Below are 21,020 nucleotides of genomic sequence, written 5' to 3'. Positions count from 1 at the left end.
GGTGACTGGCACTGGCTCCAACGTGAAGACAGTGCAAAGCCCCCGCGCCGGTGCAATGCGCGGGGAGCTGGAGATGTATTTAAAGGGGTCACACACATGGCCGGGAAGCAGAGGGGTGTCTAATGAAAACTGAAGGGAGCGACAATTTGCTGCTGCCTGCCCGCTGAGTTAAAAAGTTCCCACGCAAGACTCACGATACACTGTGTATCGTGAGTCTACCGTGGGAACTTTTTAACTCAGCGGGCAGGCAGCAGCAGATTGTCAATTATTAACCCTCCCGCGCAATATACCCTCTCCTTCTCTTATATGAATGGGGATTTAGTTCCCCTTTCTTCGAGGACCGACCGGAGGTTCCGCTGTCACCTCTGCGGGCCGCCCTCGGTGAACGTTTTCAAGGACCTTTCTTCAAGGACTGAAAAAATGTCGCTATTCGGAGGTTTTCGTTATTTGGATCTTCGGATAAAAGGTTGTGCACCTGTACTAAATATTTAAAGGAAAGTGTTGAACATTGATTGATTTTGAATATATTTTGCTTTTTTCTTACATCAATTATTTTGATTTCATGTAACAAATTTTAGTGCTGGAGAAAATGTAATCTTTCTTACAACTGAAATAATGTAATTTAAAAATATTGATGTGGTTTCCATTTAACAAAATAATTAATTGACAAACTTAAGCAAGAGAAATAGGAAGCAGTCTAAATTTACCTACATTTTTTGCATCTGCATTCACCATGCATTTACATTTTTAGAATATTTTACTTTGGGGGAGGGGGTGGTGCTCAACGAGCTGGTTAACATTTTGTAGGATTGTTAGTATTTTCCCTAATTATCTCTGCTCGGGTATTGGTTCAGGATAGTAAGTAAATTGACAGACTGGTACAAATCTAATTTTATTCAATTGATGATTAATTGTCACCAGTTGACTTTTAAAATCTACTGAAAATTAATAATTTGTCATCCTATGCTTGAAAGAGAGAACCATTCATCACGTTGGTATATTGGAACTGGTAACTGAAGATGTATAATCTTAATACCCTTAAATCCTGAAGTGGATTGAGTTTTAATTTTCTTCAATCTGTTTATTTTTGCCCCCGGGACATTCTTCACCTCAGGAAAATTTTAATTTAGCCATCTTAATGTTAAGCTTTGTAGGTAACATTCACACTATCTTTACCTTCCATAAATAGACTCCAGTACTCTTATTTTTATGTTTCCCCCTCTCTTGCTCAATCTCTCTTTCTCTTGCTCGCTAGTGCTACATTCTTCCATGTGTATTTTTACTGAAAATATGTTTTCTGTCCTCTATTTACTAGATCTAATAAATTAATTTTCACATTGACAGTTTATTTTAAAAATGTAACTTTTAAATTAAAACTGTTTTAGTAAAGTCACTATTTACAAGTAGAAAGCTATATCAACTCGACATCAGATACTGGGATTCTAAGTTTATTTGTAGTTTTGAAATAGTTTACACATTAAAATTTGCAGAAGACCTTTTGTATATGGAGTAATAAAAGGATCAGTTTGTAATCTTGTTGAAGAATAATTGCACAAGAGATGAAGCTAAATTCTGTTTCTGGCAAATTACACGTTGCTTTTTGCCCTTGCTCCTTCCGTGCATGTATGTGTACATATGCGCATGCGCACGCACTGTATAATGAGGTAGCATTTGTAGTGAGATGTATAAAGTAGAGAATATAATTATACTTTAATTATGCATTTATTAACCTTTGCAGGCGGCTTGATCATAATGAGTTGACTGCGATCCCCGAGATGGAACTTGCTTCAGCCCACCTGGTCCATCTATATCTGTAAGTTATCTTGCGTTGAACTGAGTTAGTTATGTTCTAACATTACTGAACATTTCAGTTATTCATTGCATTATTTCACTTGAAGCTGTCAGTAAAATAAAAAAAAATGCAATTGCTGGTAATTAGAAAGAAAATGCTGTAAACACTGCAGACCAAACAGCATTATGGACTGAGAAAGCAGGGCAACTTTTCAAGATGAAAATCCTTTACCAAAACCATGGCAGGTCGAAAATCCTTCCAATTAGCCTTTGTGTGCGGCACATTGTCACAATGGTAGAGTTGCTGCCTTACAGCGCTTGCAGCGTTGGAGATCCGAGTTCGATCCCGACTGGTTCAAACTGAAGATAGACACAAAAAGCTGGAGTAGTGCAGTGGGAAGCAGCATTTTTGAAGAGAAGGAATGGGCGACGTTTTGGGTCAAGACTCTCATTCAGTCTGAAGAAGGGTCTCGACCCGAAAAGTCACTTTTTTTCCCATCATTGGTGCTTCCTGGCCGGCTGAATATTTGAATGATTTTTGTTTCATTCTGCTATTTTAATTTGAATTATAGGATGTACAGTCTTTTCAACAGGAAATTAAATTCAGTTTCATTTTTAAGTGAGCTTTTTTTATACTGATTCATTTTGTGCATGATTAATACTAATGTTTTCATTCTTACCTGCATCTTTTTTTTTAATCATTAGCTAGTCTAGAAGATGGATAGCCTTCCAGATTAGATAGAATTTTGGACCAGCTCAAATTCTGAATCAAGCTAGAGTCCCAGAATAACTTTGTAAATCCCATGTTGGGGCAGACCAAACTTTGTCCATGAGGAAACTAAGCCGCCATTCCAGCCACATTCGTATTCATATTTCATTATGATTCTGCAGCAGTTTGGCCCATTGAGACTATGCAAACTCTCGGAACAATCTCTTCAATTCCATTCCATAACCTTGTTTCACTGTAGCTCATTCTCCTTCATAGCAAAATCTTGATTTTTTCCATGTCATGGATTTTCCTTCACTCCGAGTTGCAATCGGGCTCCCACCAATAGGAGTACAATCTCCATGTATGAGCTTTATTTTTGGGATGAGCAGAGTTCAGAAGTTTGCAAAACTTCTTATTGCATCTCATTCAAGATCCCTTACCATTTCTTGATGTAATAAGGCAAACATTTCAATTTTATCTGGTTTGCATACCTCCACTTTCTTTCAAAACACTGCCTGGCCTGTGGTGAAGCAGCCAACATTCTTGGTGTTCACTCAAATGAAGTATGGGCCTTTTTAAAAGTCAATAAATTCAATGTCTTATTAAATTTGGTTTCCAGGCGAAGGGATTATTTTTTTGACAGCTGTCTTACTTTACTTAAATAAGTATTTATTTGAGTGGATATTCTGTTTTTACAGAGTGCAGCAGTCAATACTATTACTTTGCCAGTGTGTATGCGTTGATATTTTATTAGACCTGTCATTAAAAATCCTTTGCAGGCAGCATTATTGAATTATGCTAAATCTTTCAAGTGGAACAGTCGGAATCAAAGCAATTGACCTGCCCTTGAATGGAGTATATTGATTTTAAAATAAATTGTGACATAAGTGTGATCAGTATGTTTGATCTGAGCCTGTAGACATTCCCCAACAAGAAATATGCTCCAGTCAAAGTTCAATACAACACATATAATCACCTCAGATGTGATTGAGATCCGTTCATCTAAATGAATTGCACTTCTAACAATTTCATTTATATCCTGAATTAATTATATTTATTTGAAAGGAAGTCGTTGACTTTTCAATGAATTTAACATTTCTCCAAATTTCCCAAATGAGAAACTTTCCATGTAGTTTGATTTTGTGTTTTGTGCGTTTTTTAACGTATTCGTTTATGATTGTTGGTATTGCTTGCGATGAATCAGATGGCTGGCTGTTTTCTCGCGTGGGCCTACTGGAAGTCACAAATTCCTTCCTCAGTCAATAGAGATGTGAATTTAAACCTTTTTTATAAATATAATCAAAAAGTTAGATGGGTGGGTCATGATTTTCTTTGACCCTCCTTATCCTTGTCTACAGTCATGCTGATTGCAAATTCTTGTTTAGGAGTGAAAATGGCCTGTGTAACATCGAGTTGGCCGTTACACTCCCCGACTACTATGTTGATGCTTGACGAAGTTAGATCTTGGTCCAGTGTTAAAATGGTCCCGGATAATTAAAGACTGGGCTCTGCTATATGGACATTGGTGTGCACATGTTTATTCGTACACATGGATGCACACAAGTGTTGTCCACTTTTGTCTTCCTGTCTCTCCACCCCCCATCCTCATCCGAATCACCAGTATCTTGAGTGATTTTTTTTCACTTATTTTTTCCTTTCACAGGCATCACAACAAAATCCGCACTATTGAGGCAAATCATTTGAAGCTTTATGAGTCCCTAGAAACATTGGACCTATCCTACAATGAAATAACTGAAATCCGAAATAATTGTTTTCCACAGCATCTCAAACTTAAAGACTTGTAAGTATTGTATTCTATGTTTAAAACAAACTTAAGGGTAAAGAGAGCAGTTTCTGTTTCATCTATTAAGAAACAAAATCAATGGTGCAGTTTAATTCCTTGTTTACATTTCAATGACCAGCCTGCTTTTGAAAGTAGGTTGGCACTCTGTTCTGCCTCAGTTAAAACCACAGATTTGAGTTGGTGTGAAATGTATTTATTTTGTAGACCTGAGAATTATAGCACAGAAAGGGCATCGCACCTATGTGCTGTCAAGAGAAGGGTGATTGGACTGGTTCTGTAATTTGACGGCCTGTAGCTTTGTAAACCTAGCCACTTGAATGACTTTTCTGATGTTTTATAAATGTGGTAAGCAATATAATAATTGGATAATCCCTTGAGGAAATGTTAAAATATAAATATTAAGTAGGGCACTAAAGATAATTCTCACTTTGAACAAATACCGTGCAAATTATTACATCCAATTGAGAAGACATCCAGGCCACTCCTCAATGTCTCACCTAGAAGGTGCTATTCCCAACACTACAGTACTCAGAATTATACTGTAGTATGAATCCAAATGTATTTGGTGCTAGAGTGGGCATTCAACCTGCAGTTTAAAATGTATTGGTTTTTAATATAATTAAGATTTGCTGGAAAGATAAATATGTGAAGCAGTGGGAGAAACGGGAGCTTTAGAAGAGAGGAGAGCAGTTTCTTCTCTGTATAGTCAGCAAGTCTTCTATGATGCACCCTCTGTGCTTTAAACCTTTTTGGTTAGTTAGATTGTTAGAAACAAAATTGTCTGAAGATAACATTTGGCAATCTGACATTTATTTCATAATAACTTAATGATTCACTAGCTCTTTGTTTAAAAAAAAAACATCCTTTGTTAAATACAATTATTTTTTTTTGTTCACAGATGTGATTCTAATTGATTTTGTTGTAGAATAAAACAGCATTAAATATGACACTAAAATAAATGTTCTCTACTATGGTTTATATCTGTATAATCTCTCTGTTTCTGGTGGGGCTGATTGTAATCTGCAAATCTACATTCTTGTAGATATCTGGGTAATAACCGAATAAATATTGTGGAACCTGGCACATTTGATAATTTGTCGAGTACCTTACAAGTTCTTCGGCTAAGCAAAAATCGAATTTCGCACCTGCCTGTCAAGGTCTTCAAGCTACCACATTTGGTTCAACTGTGAGTACTTTTTTCAGAACTTTTTTAATTAGTAATTTGCCTGGGATTGTTGCACAGGTTGCCTAATTAAGGGTGTAATTCTTCACACTTCCAGTGCATAATATGCCAGTATAGTTTGCCAAAGATACAGTACGGAACATATCCCAGAATTTGTGGCTAGCAGCAAAGCAGTGACACATTTACACAATGAACTATGTCTGAAGAAGGGTCTTGACCCGAAACGTCACCTATTCCTTTGCTCCATAGATGCTGCCTCACCCGCTGAGTTTCTCCAGCATTTTTGCCTGCATTTGACGCAATGAATGTTAGTGAAAAACAGAATAATTGAATTTTTTAGTTTAAATATTTGCCCAGTGTTTGTCTATTTGTTGTGCTGTAGGAAGGTCATTCCAGTTGGATTATTTAATATTCCTTATAAATGGAATCGTTTTATTATGTCAATTTGCTTTCTTTGATGCGTGCAGCAAAATAACTAATCAACATAAAATTTTACTAAAACACTATTTGGCAAGATTTTACTGGCATGATGCAGAAATGTCAAAACTGAGTTCCACTCTTTGTGATCAACTATTTTGATGGTTACTGAATTTCATTCTTTCATAACATTAATTATTTAATTTTAAGTATTAGTGTGGTATCAAATGCAGAAACCGTTTAAATATAATGTTAATAAACTATATAGATCGTGAGTCACATGCTTCGACATACAGCTTTTACAAGTGTATGAATCTATTGAGTCACTGGATAACTCACAAATACATTTTATTGGGGAGTTGTGCTTGGCAACTTGATACCATTTACAGTTTTAACATATCTGCACCCAAATAGTTTCATAGGCGGTTGGATTAAAGTATTTTGACTAATCTAATAGCATATGGGTGTTATTTAAGCAGTTTATTTTCCCACGAAAAGATAATGAAATAATGCAGTGTAGGTTTTCGGTCCTTATTCCAAATGCAAATGGTGTAGGTACATTTTCTAAATTAATTGTCATAGCTGTGTTGTCTTACTATCATTGATGGGAAAACAAATGAGATTGCAAGTGTGAATATGAATTTTGAGTTTTACTATTTTTTCTCCTGTTTTTGCTCATCAATTTGTAAAACACAAACGTTAAAATGTTAATCTATTTTTGTGGAATGAATACGCTAATTTTAGTAATGATCACAGTATGGTGCATGGATGTTTTGTCATGACAGATGAAAATTAGAACTGAAGGGGACCTTTTTGGAATTTTGGGCAAAATAAAGATAAATATTCTGTTGGACATTTTCATGGAAACTGAACATTGTAGTGTGGCATAAACATTTGTGTCAGATCTTATTGGTCAGTTTACTTGTTTGAAAATGCCATCCAGGGAATCAAATTTCAAGACTGAGCATTTTGATCAACGACACGGGTGAAGGACAAAGACTATTTGTTCTTTTAAGTCTGTGCAGCCTTGATAATTAAACTCTGAAGAGACACTGAAGAAGATAATGCCTCTTTTGAAAATAGATCAGTTACTTTGGGAGCTGCCAGTCTCTTCAAAGTAGGGCAGTGGCCAGTGGAAGCAGGTTTAAACTGAGATTTTGTGTATCATGTTCCAGTGAACTGAACCGGAACAAGATACATCTCATCGATGGGCTAACATTTCATGGACTAGACAGCTTGGAAGTCCTTAAGCTGCAGCGGAATAACATCAGCAAGCTCATGGATGGAGCCTTTTGGGGTCTTGCCAAGATGCAAGTTCTGTAAGTCACTTTTAAGGAATAATGTCACAGTTGATTAGATGGATAACATTGACTGGAGCGGTTCAAGAAGGCAGCTTGCCACTACCACCTCAAGGACAATTGGGGATGGGCAATAAATACTGGCTGTGCCAGTAACCCAAGCCTCAAAAATAATTCAAAAGCTTAAGGCTATTTAGGAATACAGTTATATTATGAGAGTGTACATTATCTCTCCATTCATCCCTTTTCCTCATCCTCGTGTGCACCTGCATATGAATAAATGTGTTATTGTTATCAAAGTGTGGTGATCAGTCTAAGAAGTAGTTTGTCATTCTTGAGGATAGATAAATGTACATATACTGTCCTTATATTTATGTCAGAGAGCATCTGACGGATACTGTGAATACCTCCAGTTTAATTTACCGTTAATATCAAACACTTCAATGTCATAGTGGTAATAAAAGCCCCAGTTCTTGGACCTTTCTGAGTTGATGCAAGGCAAAATGGGAGCTGTTTGTAGATTGTAATTGAACCGCGGTTATGTTGAAGATAGACACTAGGCTTTAGGCCATATCTTCTCGTGTTGCTCATTTTAATTTTTCAAATATGCACTGTATTCGGTTTTCTAGTCACCAGTCTCAAATGTTGAAATACGATTGACCTTTTAGAATTTCCTTCAAAACAAACTAACACATTTTACGTTTTAAAAATGTTGTTTGTGCTACCATACATGGTAGAAGATAATTTAACAAATCTTGAATCGTTTCTAGGCATTTGGATAACAACATCTTGAATGAAGTGACAAGCGGCTGGCTTTATGGACTGTCTTCCCTGCAGCAGCTTTTCTTGAGCTACAACAGCATCTCTCGAATAAACCCTGATGCTTGGGGATTCTGCCAGAAGCTGGTAGAACTGTAAGTTGTATGAGGCACTTGTTTTTAACATGGCTGTGTTGTCATATTGGTCCACATTCCCAAATGTAATTGATTTTGTCTAGTTCATTATAGTGGGTGGTCCTGAGAACATCCAAGGTCTGTTTTAGTTTAGTTTAGAGAAGCAGCTCCAAAACAGGGCCTTTGGCCCACCGAGTCTATGCCAACCTTTGATCACCTGTTCACACTAGTCCTATGTTATCCCACTTTTGCATACTTACACACTAGAGGCATTTACAGAAGCTAATTAACCTACAAACCTGCATGTTTTTGCAATGTAAAAGGAAACCGGAGCACCTAGAGAAAACCCATGTGGTCACAGGGAGAACGTGCAAACAGATAACACCTGTAACTGAACATAATGTGTTATAAACTTTTGTAGCAGATCTTATTGGTCAGTTTACTATTTAGTTTAGAGATACAGTGTGAAAACAGGCCCTTCGGCCCAGCGAGTCCACGCCAATCAGCAATTTCCGCACATTAACACTATCCTACACACACTTACAATTTACAATTATACCAAGCCAATTAACCTACAAACCTGTACGTCCTTGAAGTGTGGGAGGAAACCGGCTATCCCAGAGAAAACCAACGCAGGTCACAGTGAGATATCTGTACAGACAAGCATGGTTCCTAGTCCCTAGTCCCTAGTCACGATCGAACCTGGGTCTCTGCCGCTGTAAGGTAGCAACTCTACCTTTGGAAAATTTCATGCTGAGAATTAAATGCTGGCCTACAGTCATGATCGAACCTGGGCGTCTGACATTGTTTTGTTGATCTTGGTAAGACTGTGTTGTAAAGGGCCCGCCCACTGACGTGACTTTTCAGCGACTGTCTTCAACCTTCAAGCTCGAGGGGACGCCTGAAAAACCTCGAACTGGATCGACCGTCAGCGATGAAACAGCGAGCCGGATACACACACACACACACACACACCGCCCCCACAAACAACGCCCCCACACAACCGCCCCCACAAACACCCTCACACACACCACAGAACGCAAAGGCGGGGGCCAGGGAAAGCGGGGGAGCTCTGTCTGAAATTCACACCCGCGATGAACAGGAATGTAATAGACGGCTGGCACAGTTCGGTAAGTCCTGTGGGGGGGGGGGGGTGTTTAATAAAGTTTAAACATTTAATAAAGACTAAATCCATGAGTAAAATAATATCAAAATGTTTTTTCCATGTCGGCCATTTTTTACTCACAGGCATTTTTCAGCATGTTGAAAAATACGCCACAACCTAGCCTTGAGTACATAAAGGAGAGTTACAAACACCTCCTAGGACCTCATGTCGACCAGGCTTCGAGTATGAGTTGAGGGCAAACTCGTCTGAACTCGCGAATTAGGTCGCCGCAGTGGGACAGTCCCTTTAGAATGCCAAATTATCTTCAGCCTCTGCAATCTGAGGAGCTCCTGATAGTGAAAGCTGTGATGGTCCTCAACTGGGAATGTGTAAATGATAACTGCAATAGGACCTATTCCGTAGCTCTTTAGATGCTGCCTCACCCGCTGAGTTTCTCCAGCATTTTAATCTAACAGCAATGTGATTTTTTTAAATTTTTTTTACCCCAGTTTCAAAGTCTCTTCATTTTTTCACAGGAATCTTTCACACAACAATCTAATGAGATTGGATGAAGGAAACTTAGCGGGACTGAGTGGACTGCAGATTCTGCGCCTAAGCCACAACTCAATAAATTATATTGCAGATGGAGCTTTTAAAGGATTAAGAAATCTACAAGTATTGTGAGTACTAAAATCAGTTGCACTGTGAGATATAAACAAAATTGATTTCACTGTGTATTATCCATGGTATAGTTTGCAGCATACTTTGACAACTATTATATATACCAGTGCTGTGTTCTGGAGTTGAGTGCATTTGTAAATATAGGAATTGAGTCTTGGTAAGTAACACTGCCTAAAATCATTGCTGAAATGTGCCAATACTGCTTACCTACCTATGTCTGGATACTGTAATCATGCTAGCTAAATGCAGCTTGAGTATTGGGGCCCTGAGCGGTGTCACGACATGGGCGCAGCCGAATTGGGCCATGTGAATGTGCCGGAACAGGGTTTATTCATTAAAATTTCCTAAACAAAAATAAAACCTCGACAAATGCAAAGTTATAAACTCAGCTCTATCTGTCAGAGATGTCAATGTTTCTAACATTCAGAAGCTCTAAAGTCAAACCATTAAAGTAAAAATAAAATTAACAACAGTTTAAGATAATTAAAGGTAGTACGATTAGCACATAACTTTTAAACCAAATGGTAACGTCTTACGCTTGCCTCTTCTTGCAGCTATAAAATGTCCTTTCTTGGCGCAGCATCTGAGAGCAGATTCTCTGTGTAACTAGCAGGGAATGAGCTCTGGGGGAATTCAGCTGCAGAGATCAGCCTGGAAATTACAGGTGGAATTCGGCCAGTGCATTCTTGTGGGAGGCCTGAACTTGGCTGCACTTAAACTGAGAAATGCTGGCAGTTCTACGTAGAACTGTCAAACAATCTTAGATCAAACATTCAACTGAGCATTAATCTAGCTGTCTAGTTTGGTGTAATGATTCTTTAGCCTGACTTTTGAAAGGCGGGTTTGTCTGACTGAAATAAATTTCTGCCCTCAACTGTGGCCACAAAAACAAATGAACCCCTTTACTGGTTGTGGGATTTGCTATGTAAATAATTGTCTTCCACGTTTCCATACACAATAACAATGGAGTGAATTGACTAACCAATGGTAATAGCCATATTATAGTGAAAGGTGGCTGGATTAGCCTGCTAGCTGCTGTGCTGGGCGTTTGCTGACAGCCTATTCATTGAGTCCTGTCACAGTCCTGTTACTGAGAGAGAATCTTTCATTGCTCTCCTTGGTGTAACAAGCCTGGCTGCTGGCCATTCACTGGGCTAGGTCATTCACTGATCCAGCTCTGCTGAGATTTTGTGTGGTGCAATTTGACAGGTAACTTGTTTAGAGCTCTTGAATTGACCGAGACCTAGTCTTTCTTGGGGTCTCTGTCTCTGAGAATACTTGGGGGGTCAATTTGGCAACATTTCTCATATAACTTTTAGCGCTCAAAATACCAGCCAACAAAGCAGAAGTGTTTGGATTAAATAATTAACTGAAGGCTGAAATTTCCCCCTCATTTCGGCTGGAATTTAAAACAATGTTTCACTAGTCTCAGTCTCTTGCATCATTCCAGATAACTGACCAGGAAATCAACTGCATCATTTATATGGAGTGGAGGTGGCTATGATGCCATTCCACACCAAAGCGACAATGCATAAAGTTTCCATGTGATTTACCTGTGAAACATGGAAAGTGATTTCCAGTCCTTGTGTGATGTTCCACCCCACTTGCCGTAGAATATGCAATGGCCTGGCAAAGTTTGCCAGACTCACATGGTTAACAAGTGGTGAACATCGTGGCCACAAGCTATTAGGAGATGACCCAGCCCACTGACCACAAAAAAATACTTTATCTCTAATGCACCACAAGGCATCCTGAGATTGCGTAAGTCACAGTGCAGATGCCAGTTTAAAAAAAAATCTAATGAGTAGTCTAAAAGCAAATGTCAAATTAACAATCAGTAAGTTCAATTTTGTGTCACAAATGTTTTCTTTTCATTTTTCCTTCTGATTGATCAGAACTTCCCATCAGTTCTATGCCAGTTCACAGAACAGTCCCTGATCCCCACAGAATAGTAATTGATCCGGCCCATAACCCAAAATCATCTGGCCCGCAGGCGTATTTTTTTTTCAAATTTGTTTTCGAGAACTGGGAACTGCAGCCAGTCCCGGGGACACAATCTGATCTGGGAACTGCAGCTCATCCCGGGGCACGCAGGTGACCTGGGCGCTACAGTCAGTCCCGGGGCAGGCGAGGCGACCTGGAACTGCAGAAAACTAATTGAAAAACACATTAAAACTAATGCGAAAAACAAGAACTAGTGTCACACTATGGCAACAGATGTGGCCCGCCATCCGCTCACAGACATGGGTCCTGGCCCCTATGCAGAACAAGGTTACCAACCACTGGTCCCGGGGAAGTCCACTCAATTGCAGGGAGAGCGTGCAAACTGCACACAACACCAGAGGTAAGGCTTGACCCCAGATCACTGGAGATGTGATGCAACTGCTCGATTCCTGCCACATCACTGTGCAGAATAATTAGTTAACTGACTTTTAGTTCTTGCAAAGACTGAGTTAATGTGAACAAAACAAACAGCTGCAGGAACTTGGCAGGTCAAGCTGCATCTGTGAAGATGAGGCATGGTCGACGTTGAATCGGAATGTAATTTCAACCATCCCTCAACCTTCACAGATGCCTCTGACGCACTGAGTTCAAACAGCTGTTTGTATATTGCTCCAGATACAGCATCTGTAGTCTCTTGTGACTCCTGATTTAATATGGTCCTGCTTTGCTACACCTCTACAAGCATGGAGGTGTCATCCTTTGCATTGTCCTTTTGGATAACTAAATGATGTGTCAGTTTTGGCTAGGTAATTAAACTCTCAGTTCAATATCAGCTAGTTGCAAATTCCTTTAGAGATTTGAGCACACAGTTCTGGCTGAGGTTCTTGTGTAGTATAGAGTGCTCCTGGGGACAGGTTGAACCTCAGCAGGTAGTGACACTTGGTGCCCACGTGCCTTGGCTCGATGCTCTGCATGATGCAGCCTCGCACGAAGGTGGCCATCAGGGCGAGAACGACGTTGGGCACGCTTTTACCACTATTGTCTGCCAACTTGTGCATTGTGGCCCATCTATCTTCGACCCCCAGATGAAGAGGAAGACGGCCCAGGTGATCCCGTGGCGTAGCAGGGAGGGGCAGACCACACTTGCGCTAAGTACAGCAGCCCCAAGAGCACCTCACACCTGATGACCAAATTTTCCCCCATTATAGAGAGGGAGCGCTGCTTCCACAGGTCCAGTTTCTGCAGTTGTACAGGGTCTTGGTGAGACCACACCTGGAGTATTGCGTACAGTTTTGGTCTAATATGAGGAAAGACATTCTTGCCATAGAGGGAGTACAGAGAAGGTTCACCAGACTGATTCCTGGGATGGCAGGACTTTCATATGAAGAAAGACTGGATAGACTCGGCTAGTACTCGCAAGAATTTAGAATATTGAGGGGGGATCTTATAGAGACTTACAAAATTCTTAAGCGGTTGGACAGGCTCGATGCAGGAAGATTGTGCCTGATGTTGGGGAAGTCCAGAACAAGGGGTCACAGTTTAAGGATAAGGGGGAAATCTTTTAGGACCGAGATGAGGAGAACATTTTTCACACAGAGAGTGGTGAATCTCTGGAATTCTCTGCCACAGAAGTTAGTTGAGGCTAGTTCATTGGCTATATTTGAGAGGGAGTTAGATGTGGCCCTTGTGACTAAAGGGATCAGGGGGTATGGAGAGAAGGCAGGTACAGGATACCAAGTTGGATGATCAGCCATGATCATATTGAATGGCGGTGCAAGCTCGAAGGGCCGAATGGCCTACTCCTGCACCTATTATCACCCATGAGCAGGGATTCCCACATAAGTTTCCATTTTCTTATGGTGACAGCCTCTCAATAAGGACATTATTGGCTATCAAGCGCTATGGGATGTTCTGAAGTCATGTATTTATGTTTTTGGGAGAGTGAACAAAAAAGGAAGATAATAAGTGAACCATAATTCTGAATTTATTTTGGAGATTCAAATGCGAGAATTCAAACGTTCATGCAGCCTCCCAGGTCCTGTTGTTTCTCACACCAGATCCTGAATGGTGCTTTAATAGGAAGCCATCCATGGGAATTTGGCAGGGGATGGTATAGCAGTGTCTCATTGTACTACTTCAAGAGCATCTTAACAAATTGAGAACAAATAGCTGCAATAAAAGATGTTTCCTTTAGAAACAGGGTTCAAGTTACTTTATTGTGCAAATGTTATTTCCAATGTGCTAATTTCAATCCTGAAATACAAAACGTAATTTACATAAAGGTCCGGAAATGCATGGGAACACATGTAAAAGTGTGAAAGTACTGAGTGTCTTAAACTAACTGTACTATCATATACTTGTGTTTAGTCTCCGAGATCTACCATGATTTGGGAACATTAACAGACAATAAAATTGCATAGTCTGGCATTCTCTAGACTTCTTATTATGTAAGACAAAAGTGGTTTAGTTGTTGGTAGCTATTAACAAATAGATTTTGAAATCTGTTTTAGTTTTTGGGCTGTTGCCAAATCTTCAGTCATGATTTTGTTGGAAGAAAGGCACATAAAGGATCTGTGCAGCCACCACCTTTTCTGTGCCAAAGACCCCTTTATGTTGAGCTGCTAGCTTGAAGATGTAAGACAGACGTTTACTTGATCTTTTCTGAAACCGTCTAGTTTTCAGTGCGGTTTTTGTTGGTATTTTGAATGACCAATTGGCAGAATGTTGAAGCTTTCTACTCTATGCGGAGAATTCTAATTAAATAAAGCAAGAGGCTCATAGGGGCTTGCACCTGGTGAAAGAGAAATGAGCATGCTTTAATTATGGTTCCATTGTTGCTGAGGATTGACGAGCTTTCAGAGAGTGTGAAACTGCTGAAATGCATAGCTATTCAAATAGAGGTCAAGCCTTGGGGCCTTCACACAGCAATGATTAACAAGCCAGCAGGCATTCAGGCCCAGCCAGCCAGAAAGAATAGGAAATTGCCAGTGAAGCCTGGAAGAAAAAGGAAGTAAATATAAAAAGAGCTGAAATCAAAGGTTTTGCTGGTTTGAGAGAGCCCTTTTTTCTTTCAATTCACCCGTTCTTTTCAATTGGAAAAGCATGCAGTGTGTGCAGTATTGGCATTGTTTAGTATTCAGTGTTAAAGACAATTTAAAACTATATATTTAAAATAATAAAACCTGTTTGATGCAGGATCCAAATATGATTTTTAAACATGGGTGGAGTTGAGAGAAAGCTGTAAAGAGGCTTTAAAGCTAGTTAAACTTGAGAGAACGGGTAAATACATGGCAGATACAATATAACGCATAAGGCAGATACAATATAACGCATAAATGGTTCAACATTGGAAACGGGGATGCAACGTTTGTTGAGAAACGTTGATGTGTAATGGGATCTGGCTGTCCTTCTACACCTGTCATTAAAAAATAAATATGCCGGCTCAGCAAGCATTTTGAAAATCAAGAGGTTTTGAGTACAGGGAGTAAAGATGCCTTATAATTACACAGGGTCCTGGTGAGACCACACCTGGAGTTTTGTGTGCAGCTTTCGTTTCTTAATTGAGAAATTATAAACTTGCCACTCGGGGTGTGCAGCTGATGTTCACCAGATTGATTGCTGAGATTGCGGGACTGTTGGATGAGGAGATTAGATCTATTAAACTTGTATTCACTGTGAGTCAAAAGAATGAGAAAAAAATCAAATTGAAACATACAAAGTTCAGAATTAAACAGGCTGGATACAGGAAGGATATTTCTCTAGGGGGATATGGGGAATGGCGAGAGCTGGGGGTTATAGTTTTAGGATGTAAGGTTGAGAAGACAGGTGAAGTTGTAGAATTCTGCATCACAGAAAGCTGTGGAAGTCAAGTTGCTGAATATATTGCCCCAGGACACAAGATGTTCAAGAGAAGTGGGGAAAAAAGTGAACAAAGTAATCGAGGTAGGATCGATCATCATTTCATTGAATGGTGGAACAGTCTCAAAGGATTGAGTGGTCTAGTACTGTTCCTATTTTCTATCCTGTATTTCCAAAGTGAAATATTTTGGGGAGTAGCAGGATTCTTTATTATCAGGGATTAGTGCACGCAATAATGATAGGAGAGGTAACAAAGTCCCCTTAGGGGAGCAAAGGAACTAGCACATAGTTCCAGCGGTAGCAACTTTCTTTTGCAAACTGGGCTGTTGGTAGCGACTTACATTTGTGATATAGTACAGGAATAAATTGATTCTTTAAAAAAAAGTCTAAGATAATAACTGAAAAGTAACACTATTCTCATTATATTGATGGTTTTACAACAGATGGTGTTCACTGCTATTTATTCTCCCAACAAACAATTTGACATTTTCCCCAACTATGTTTTGGCATAGTTCTGTGTGGGAAATGAAATGAATTAATTAAAGCAGTTGTTGTAATAACAGACAGTTTGATGTAGAAAATAGTTCTGTGTTGAAATTCAAAAAGCTGGATGTATCACATATTATTTGGGTAGTGGATTTAACAGTGGTTTTTAAATCCCAAGATGATAACCATCAATTTATAGAAAAAACATGATTCAAGGAATAGTGTTGTCTGGTATCAGAACAAAAATGATTAGCAGTTTTTTTTAAAAGAGAATTGGTTGGAGAAGATTAGCTTTTGATGCAGAATATCTTTAGACATAAGAAGTGATCCATCATTTTATAATGCAGTGAACTAAAGGCCACCTTTCCTCTCCCTCTTTACCTTTCATAATGCAAATGAGCAAGACTGGAAAATTGATTGCATTTATTTTTTTCCCTATAGGGAAGTGGACAATAATGAAATCTCGGGGATAATAGAAGATACAAATGGGGCCTTTTCTGGCTTGGATAGTCTAAGCAAGCTGTGAGTATCTCATCTTTTGAAGTCGACCAAACTGCATGCTTAAAAAGGTTATTTCCATACAGCCATTGTTTGTGTGCATGTGCTCTGAATAGGAAATTAGGGCCATCTTTATGCACGGATTAAGGATGTGATGAGCTGCAACCATTATTAATTCTGTTCATTTTATCTAATCATTTCAGTTATTTACACACTTTCTATGCCAAAACACTTATTAGATTACGGGACTTAAATTTTACAATCCAACATTTTTATCAATGACACTCTTAACTCTGGAAGAAAAACAATTAAAAAGGCAATTTTGAAGAGCAAAGGTGTTGAGAGTTTAATTTAGTTATATCAGAGTCAAAGGATTTATGTTGTGGAAGGTGGTAAGAATAGTCCAGAAATTAGGTGTCTGAAATGAGAAGAGCTCCAATTTAGATAGGATCTGGAAAACATAGATTACAAAACACTACCTGCAGTTAAATCCCAGTATGATTCCCTCACGTTGAAATCGTTATGACCATCCAAGTAAAGCTGTGATTCAAAGTGCACTACATCCAATGTATTTCTCCATATTTTTACCAACACAAAAAAAAACATGTTTGCCTCCAACACAAAAAACTGATTGTGTCACTTTTTCTAGTGAGTGGAATGAGTTCTGTGGAGGTTGTGCCCTGTACAACCCAGTGAACAAATCCCTACAGTTTTCAATAATTCAGCCTCCGTCATCTTGCAACATTTTCAGTTCCAACCACTGTACTTTCGATGCTCCCCACCTCATACCTCACACCTACTTTCAAGCAACCAACTCTACAATGTCTCGTCATAACTTGCATCTGACATGACAAAAGTATGCAGTCATGGCTCAAAATTAAAACTTCATATTTAAATCTGAGTCCTAATCGAGTCAAGTTATTATATTGTCATATACATAAAGGTGCAATCAAATTCCTTGTGAAGTTCGTAGAATACACACTGTACATGATAGCGATGGATACAATGCTAAGTACAATGACAAATTGAAATTGGCAAAGATAGATTAGCCATGGTTGATTTCTGTGTAGACTTGATGAACCGAATGGCCTAATTTTGTTGCTTTAATTTACGAACTTATGGTGCCCAGGATTATAGTGCAATCTGAAGTCGTGCAAAAAAAAAAAAAAAAAAGCCACTCAACAACGGAAGAACCAAATAAGGCAGAGTTTGGAGTAAGAGAATGTGGTGGTGTCCCTGGGAAGGGGATGAGAAAGAAGTGAATTGGTCAGAAGTTTGATAGCAGTGGGGAACTATTTTTAAGTCAAGACGTTCACGTTTTCAAGCCCTTGTATTTTCTCCCAGAAAGTAGAAGAGAAAGAAGGGAATAGTCGGGGTGGCAGGCATCCTTAACAATGCTTCAGCCTTCCTGATGCATGTCTTGAACATGGGATGGATGGAAGGAAGTGACAAGCTTATGTGTTGGACTAGGTGGTGTTCACCCCTCTCTATAGGTTCAGGTGGTCAAGAGCAAAGTAGTAGATGGAAGTCCAAAGACCAAGAGTTTACAAATAAGTTTATTCAGTATTATGGCGTTGCAGGCTGTTGTCACTGAATAGCATCCTGATGTAGGTGTTTTTATTGTCAAGATGGATCTGAGCTGAATGTATTGCAAGGACGATGGCATCCTCCGTGGAACTATTTTTCCACTGTACAACTTGCATGGGGTATAGGTTGTCCTGAAGAGTGATATAGATGTGGGGAAGTCATTTTCCTTGGGAACTGCAATGAAGATGGTTTCCTTGAGGTAGAGGGGGGCAGTAATCGTTTGTAGTAGGCTAATTAGCAGTAGTTACATCCATGATGAAGCAATTTGTTTGTTAAACATCCAGTGCAAATTGTTTTATGAAATTAACTACCAGCCAACAATATTAGCAATATTGCTGGAAGAATGGAGCCAAAATGTTATATCAATCAGAGAAAAACATTGGCCGTTGGAATCCCCAATATGTGTTTTTTTTTCGGGATTGATATTTGCAATTGTAATCATTATATGCCATTTAATTGTAATATTTGTAATATTTTTACTGTTTATCTTGCATTCACGAAAATACTTCTGGCGTTCTTTCGGTGTTGATTACACTTGCGTGTACATGCAAGAATATTGAATATGGTTCTTGTATGAATACACTGGATGTAAGATTTAAAAAAAAACTCACTTGTGAGTTGAGACGCAGGAGGTCAAAATTCTCGCACTTTTACTGCATTCATACTTGAAGCAGCCAACTATCTACAGGCTGGGGAAAAATTACCTGTGCCAATCAGGGCAGTTTGAAATTATTTCCAGAAAAGGGAGACTTTGTTTCACTGGGGGGGGGGGTGTATGAATCCATGTGATCCCAGCATTCCAACACAATTATACAGCTTAAAATAGTTCCACGACAAAGTCTCACTTGTTTTTGCCGGTTTACAGGATGTAGTTAGATTGTGAGTTTAGTGTTTCTAGGGTGCTTGAGAAAGGCATGCAAGTACAGGAAGTAATGCAAAAGGCAGTGAATGTGGCCGAGGGGTTTGGAACTATACAAGCTCTGTCCAGTGTAATGCTGGAGCTTGCAGCTGTCGGTGCATTCAATCATACTCGTTATGTTGCTGTTTATTGGACAGTTTTATTTTACTAAGCTCATTTCTTTAAGTAGTTGAAACTGTATATAATGTGATCAAACTAAGTTTGATTTTGTATTTGCAATTCATTATTTTGTTTGTACAGAGCAGCATAGCCCCCCCCTTCCCCCATCAAACGTCTTATTGTTTCATTACCTGATTTGGCATGACTAATTGTTCAATTTCTTTTTCCATTTATTTGTTTGAAAACTGTAGGACACTGTTTGGAAACAAGATCAAATCTGTGGCCAAAAAAGCTTTTGTGGGGCTGGAGGCCCTTGAACACCTGTGAGTATCCAATAGTATATTGAATTAGCAGTTTGCCAAGAGTGGCTGCTTTAGGAGGCGGCTCGCAATTTAATAGCTCTTTGTAAACTGAGAAGAAGTTGCATTTTCAGAGGCCATCTGCTGCTTTCTCGTAATAGGCTGCTTAAACTTTGGCCCTATTTTTGTTTTGCCCTTAAGGCATTAAAGGAAAAATCCAATCTCTGAATAACTTTGAATTTAACACACGCACAGACGCACCCTTCAATATCTTAATATTGCTACTCCAATTTCATTATTTTTTCCCCCAATAATAAATAATTACTCAATATTTCTTGCTGATCTCGAGAGATCCTTGGAAATCTTGCTAGGCTTCTTGTTTGTTCTGAAAATTAAAAATATTTAGACTTGCACAAAAATTGTAATGATCTCATTGTCTTGTAACTTTGGGAACCCAGTATTGTGTGGTATTATGTTCCTGATTTTACTATTTTAAATGTTTTTTTCCCCCATGCCTTGATATAAAATAACCAGTGTGAATTAATTCCATTTTTTAAATCTCCTTTCTGTTAAGTTCTGACTACGATACAATACGATAGAACTTTATTTATCCCAGGAGGGAAATTACATTCTTTATCGTCCTTTTATATTTATAAATCTAAATGATGTACTTTATGGGGTAGTTTCTGAAAGGAGATGAATTTATCAAATATTGGTACAATTTCAAGTTAATTTACAGGTTCAATATTACGAATAAATTTGTTCTACCGGCTTTTTTGTGTGTGTGTGTGGGGGGGCATGGTGGTGTGGGGTACCGAAGAGGAGGGGGTTACTTAGTGTTAAATGGACTTTGAAATTGTGTTATGAACTACAAACAAATTATCCGTTACAGAAATCTGGGGAATAATATGATCCGATCTATTCAAGGAGAAGTGTTTTCCAGAATGAAGAATCTAAAGGAATTGTAAGTAAATAATCGGTGCTATACTATCTGAGGGTAGAGGTTTTGTTTTGAACATAATCTTCGAACTTTAGACTGGGTGCAAATTGCACTACATCCAGAATGAAGATGTGATAAAGAACATTCAATTTTAAAATCACGAACCAATCCTAAATACAAAGCGCATGGGAAATCTGCAACATTTGCTTCTTAGAAGCTATGTTCATTGCCCTCTTTTGTTCAGATACATGCAACATCTTTCAGAACCATAGAAATTGTGGCACAGGAGGAATAAATTCAGCCCAGTGAGTCTGTAGGAGCCATCCACTGGTCCCAATACCTTCTTTCCCCATAGACCTGAAAAATATTCCCTGTATACTGCCTATCCAGATATCTTTTGAAGGATGGATTTATTCTGGTTTTAGAATCATGGCCAACAATAAATTCTAGGTCCTACTTATAGAGGTTTTTTAATAAACAATTCTTTGCATTCCTTTTATGTAGCATGT

At 38.8% G+C, this 21,020-nt stretch overlaps 1 protein-coding gene across 2 annotated transcripts in view; it reads left to right on the top strand.

Moving 5' to 3' along the window:
- Positions 1 to 21,020, top strand: part of lrig1 (leucine-rich repeats and immunoglobulin-like domains 1) — a 65,217-nt gene that overhangs the window by 33,230 nt on the left and 10,967 nt on the right. For both annotated transcript variants that reach the window (XM_055647629.1, XM_055647630.1), the window contains exons 3-11: positions 1,739 to 1,813; positions 4,164 to 4,301; positions 5,347 to 5,490; positions 7,080 to 7,223; positions 7,973 to 8,116; positions 9,737 to 9,880; positions 16,611 to 16,691; positions 19,524 to 19,595; positions 20,464 to 20,535. In XM_055647629.1, the coding sequence (XP_055503604.1) occupies positions 1,739 to 1,813; positions 4,164 to 4,301; positions 5,347 to 5,490; positions 7,080 to 7,223; positions 7,973 to 8,116; positions 9,737 to 9,880; positions 16,611 to 16,691; positions 19,524 to 19,595; positions 20,464 to 20,535 (1,014 nt within the window). The remainder of the gene's footprint in view (positions 1 to 1,738; positions 1,814 to 4,163; positions 4,302 to 5,346; positions 5,491 to 7,079; positions 7,224 to 7,972; positions 8,117 to 9,736; positions 9,881 to 16,610; positions 16,692 to 19,523; positions 19,596 to 20,463; positions 20,536 to 21,020) is intronic.

The sequence above is a fragment of the Leucoraja erinacea genome, chromosome 16 (genome assembly GCF_028641065.1).
Source record: "Leucoraja erinacea ecotype New England chromosome 16, Leri_hhj_1, whole genome shotgun sequence".
NCBI lineage: Eukaryota > Metazoa > Chordata > Chondrichthyes > Rajiformes > Rajidae > Leucoraja > Leucoraja erinaceus.
Note: the sequence above shows the minus strand (reverse complement) of the source record. Positions and strands in the feature narration are given on the sequence as shown.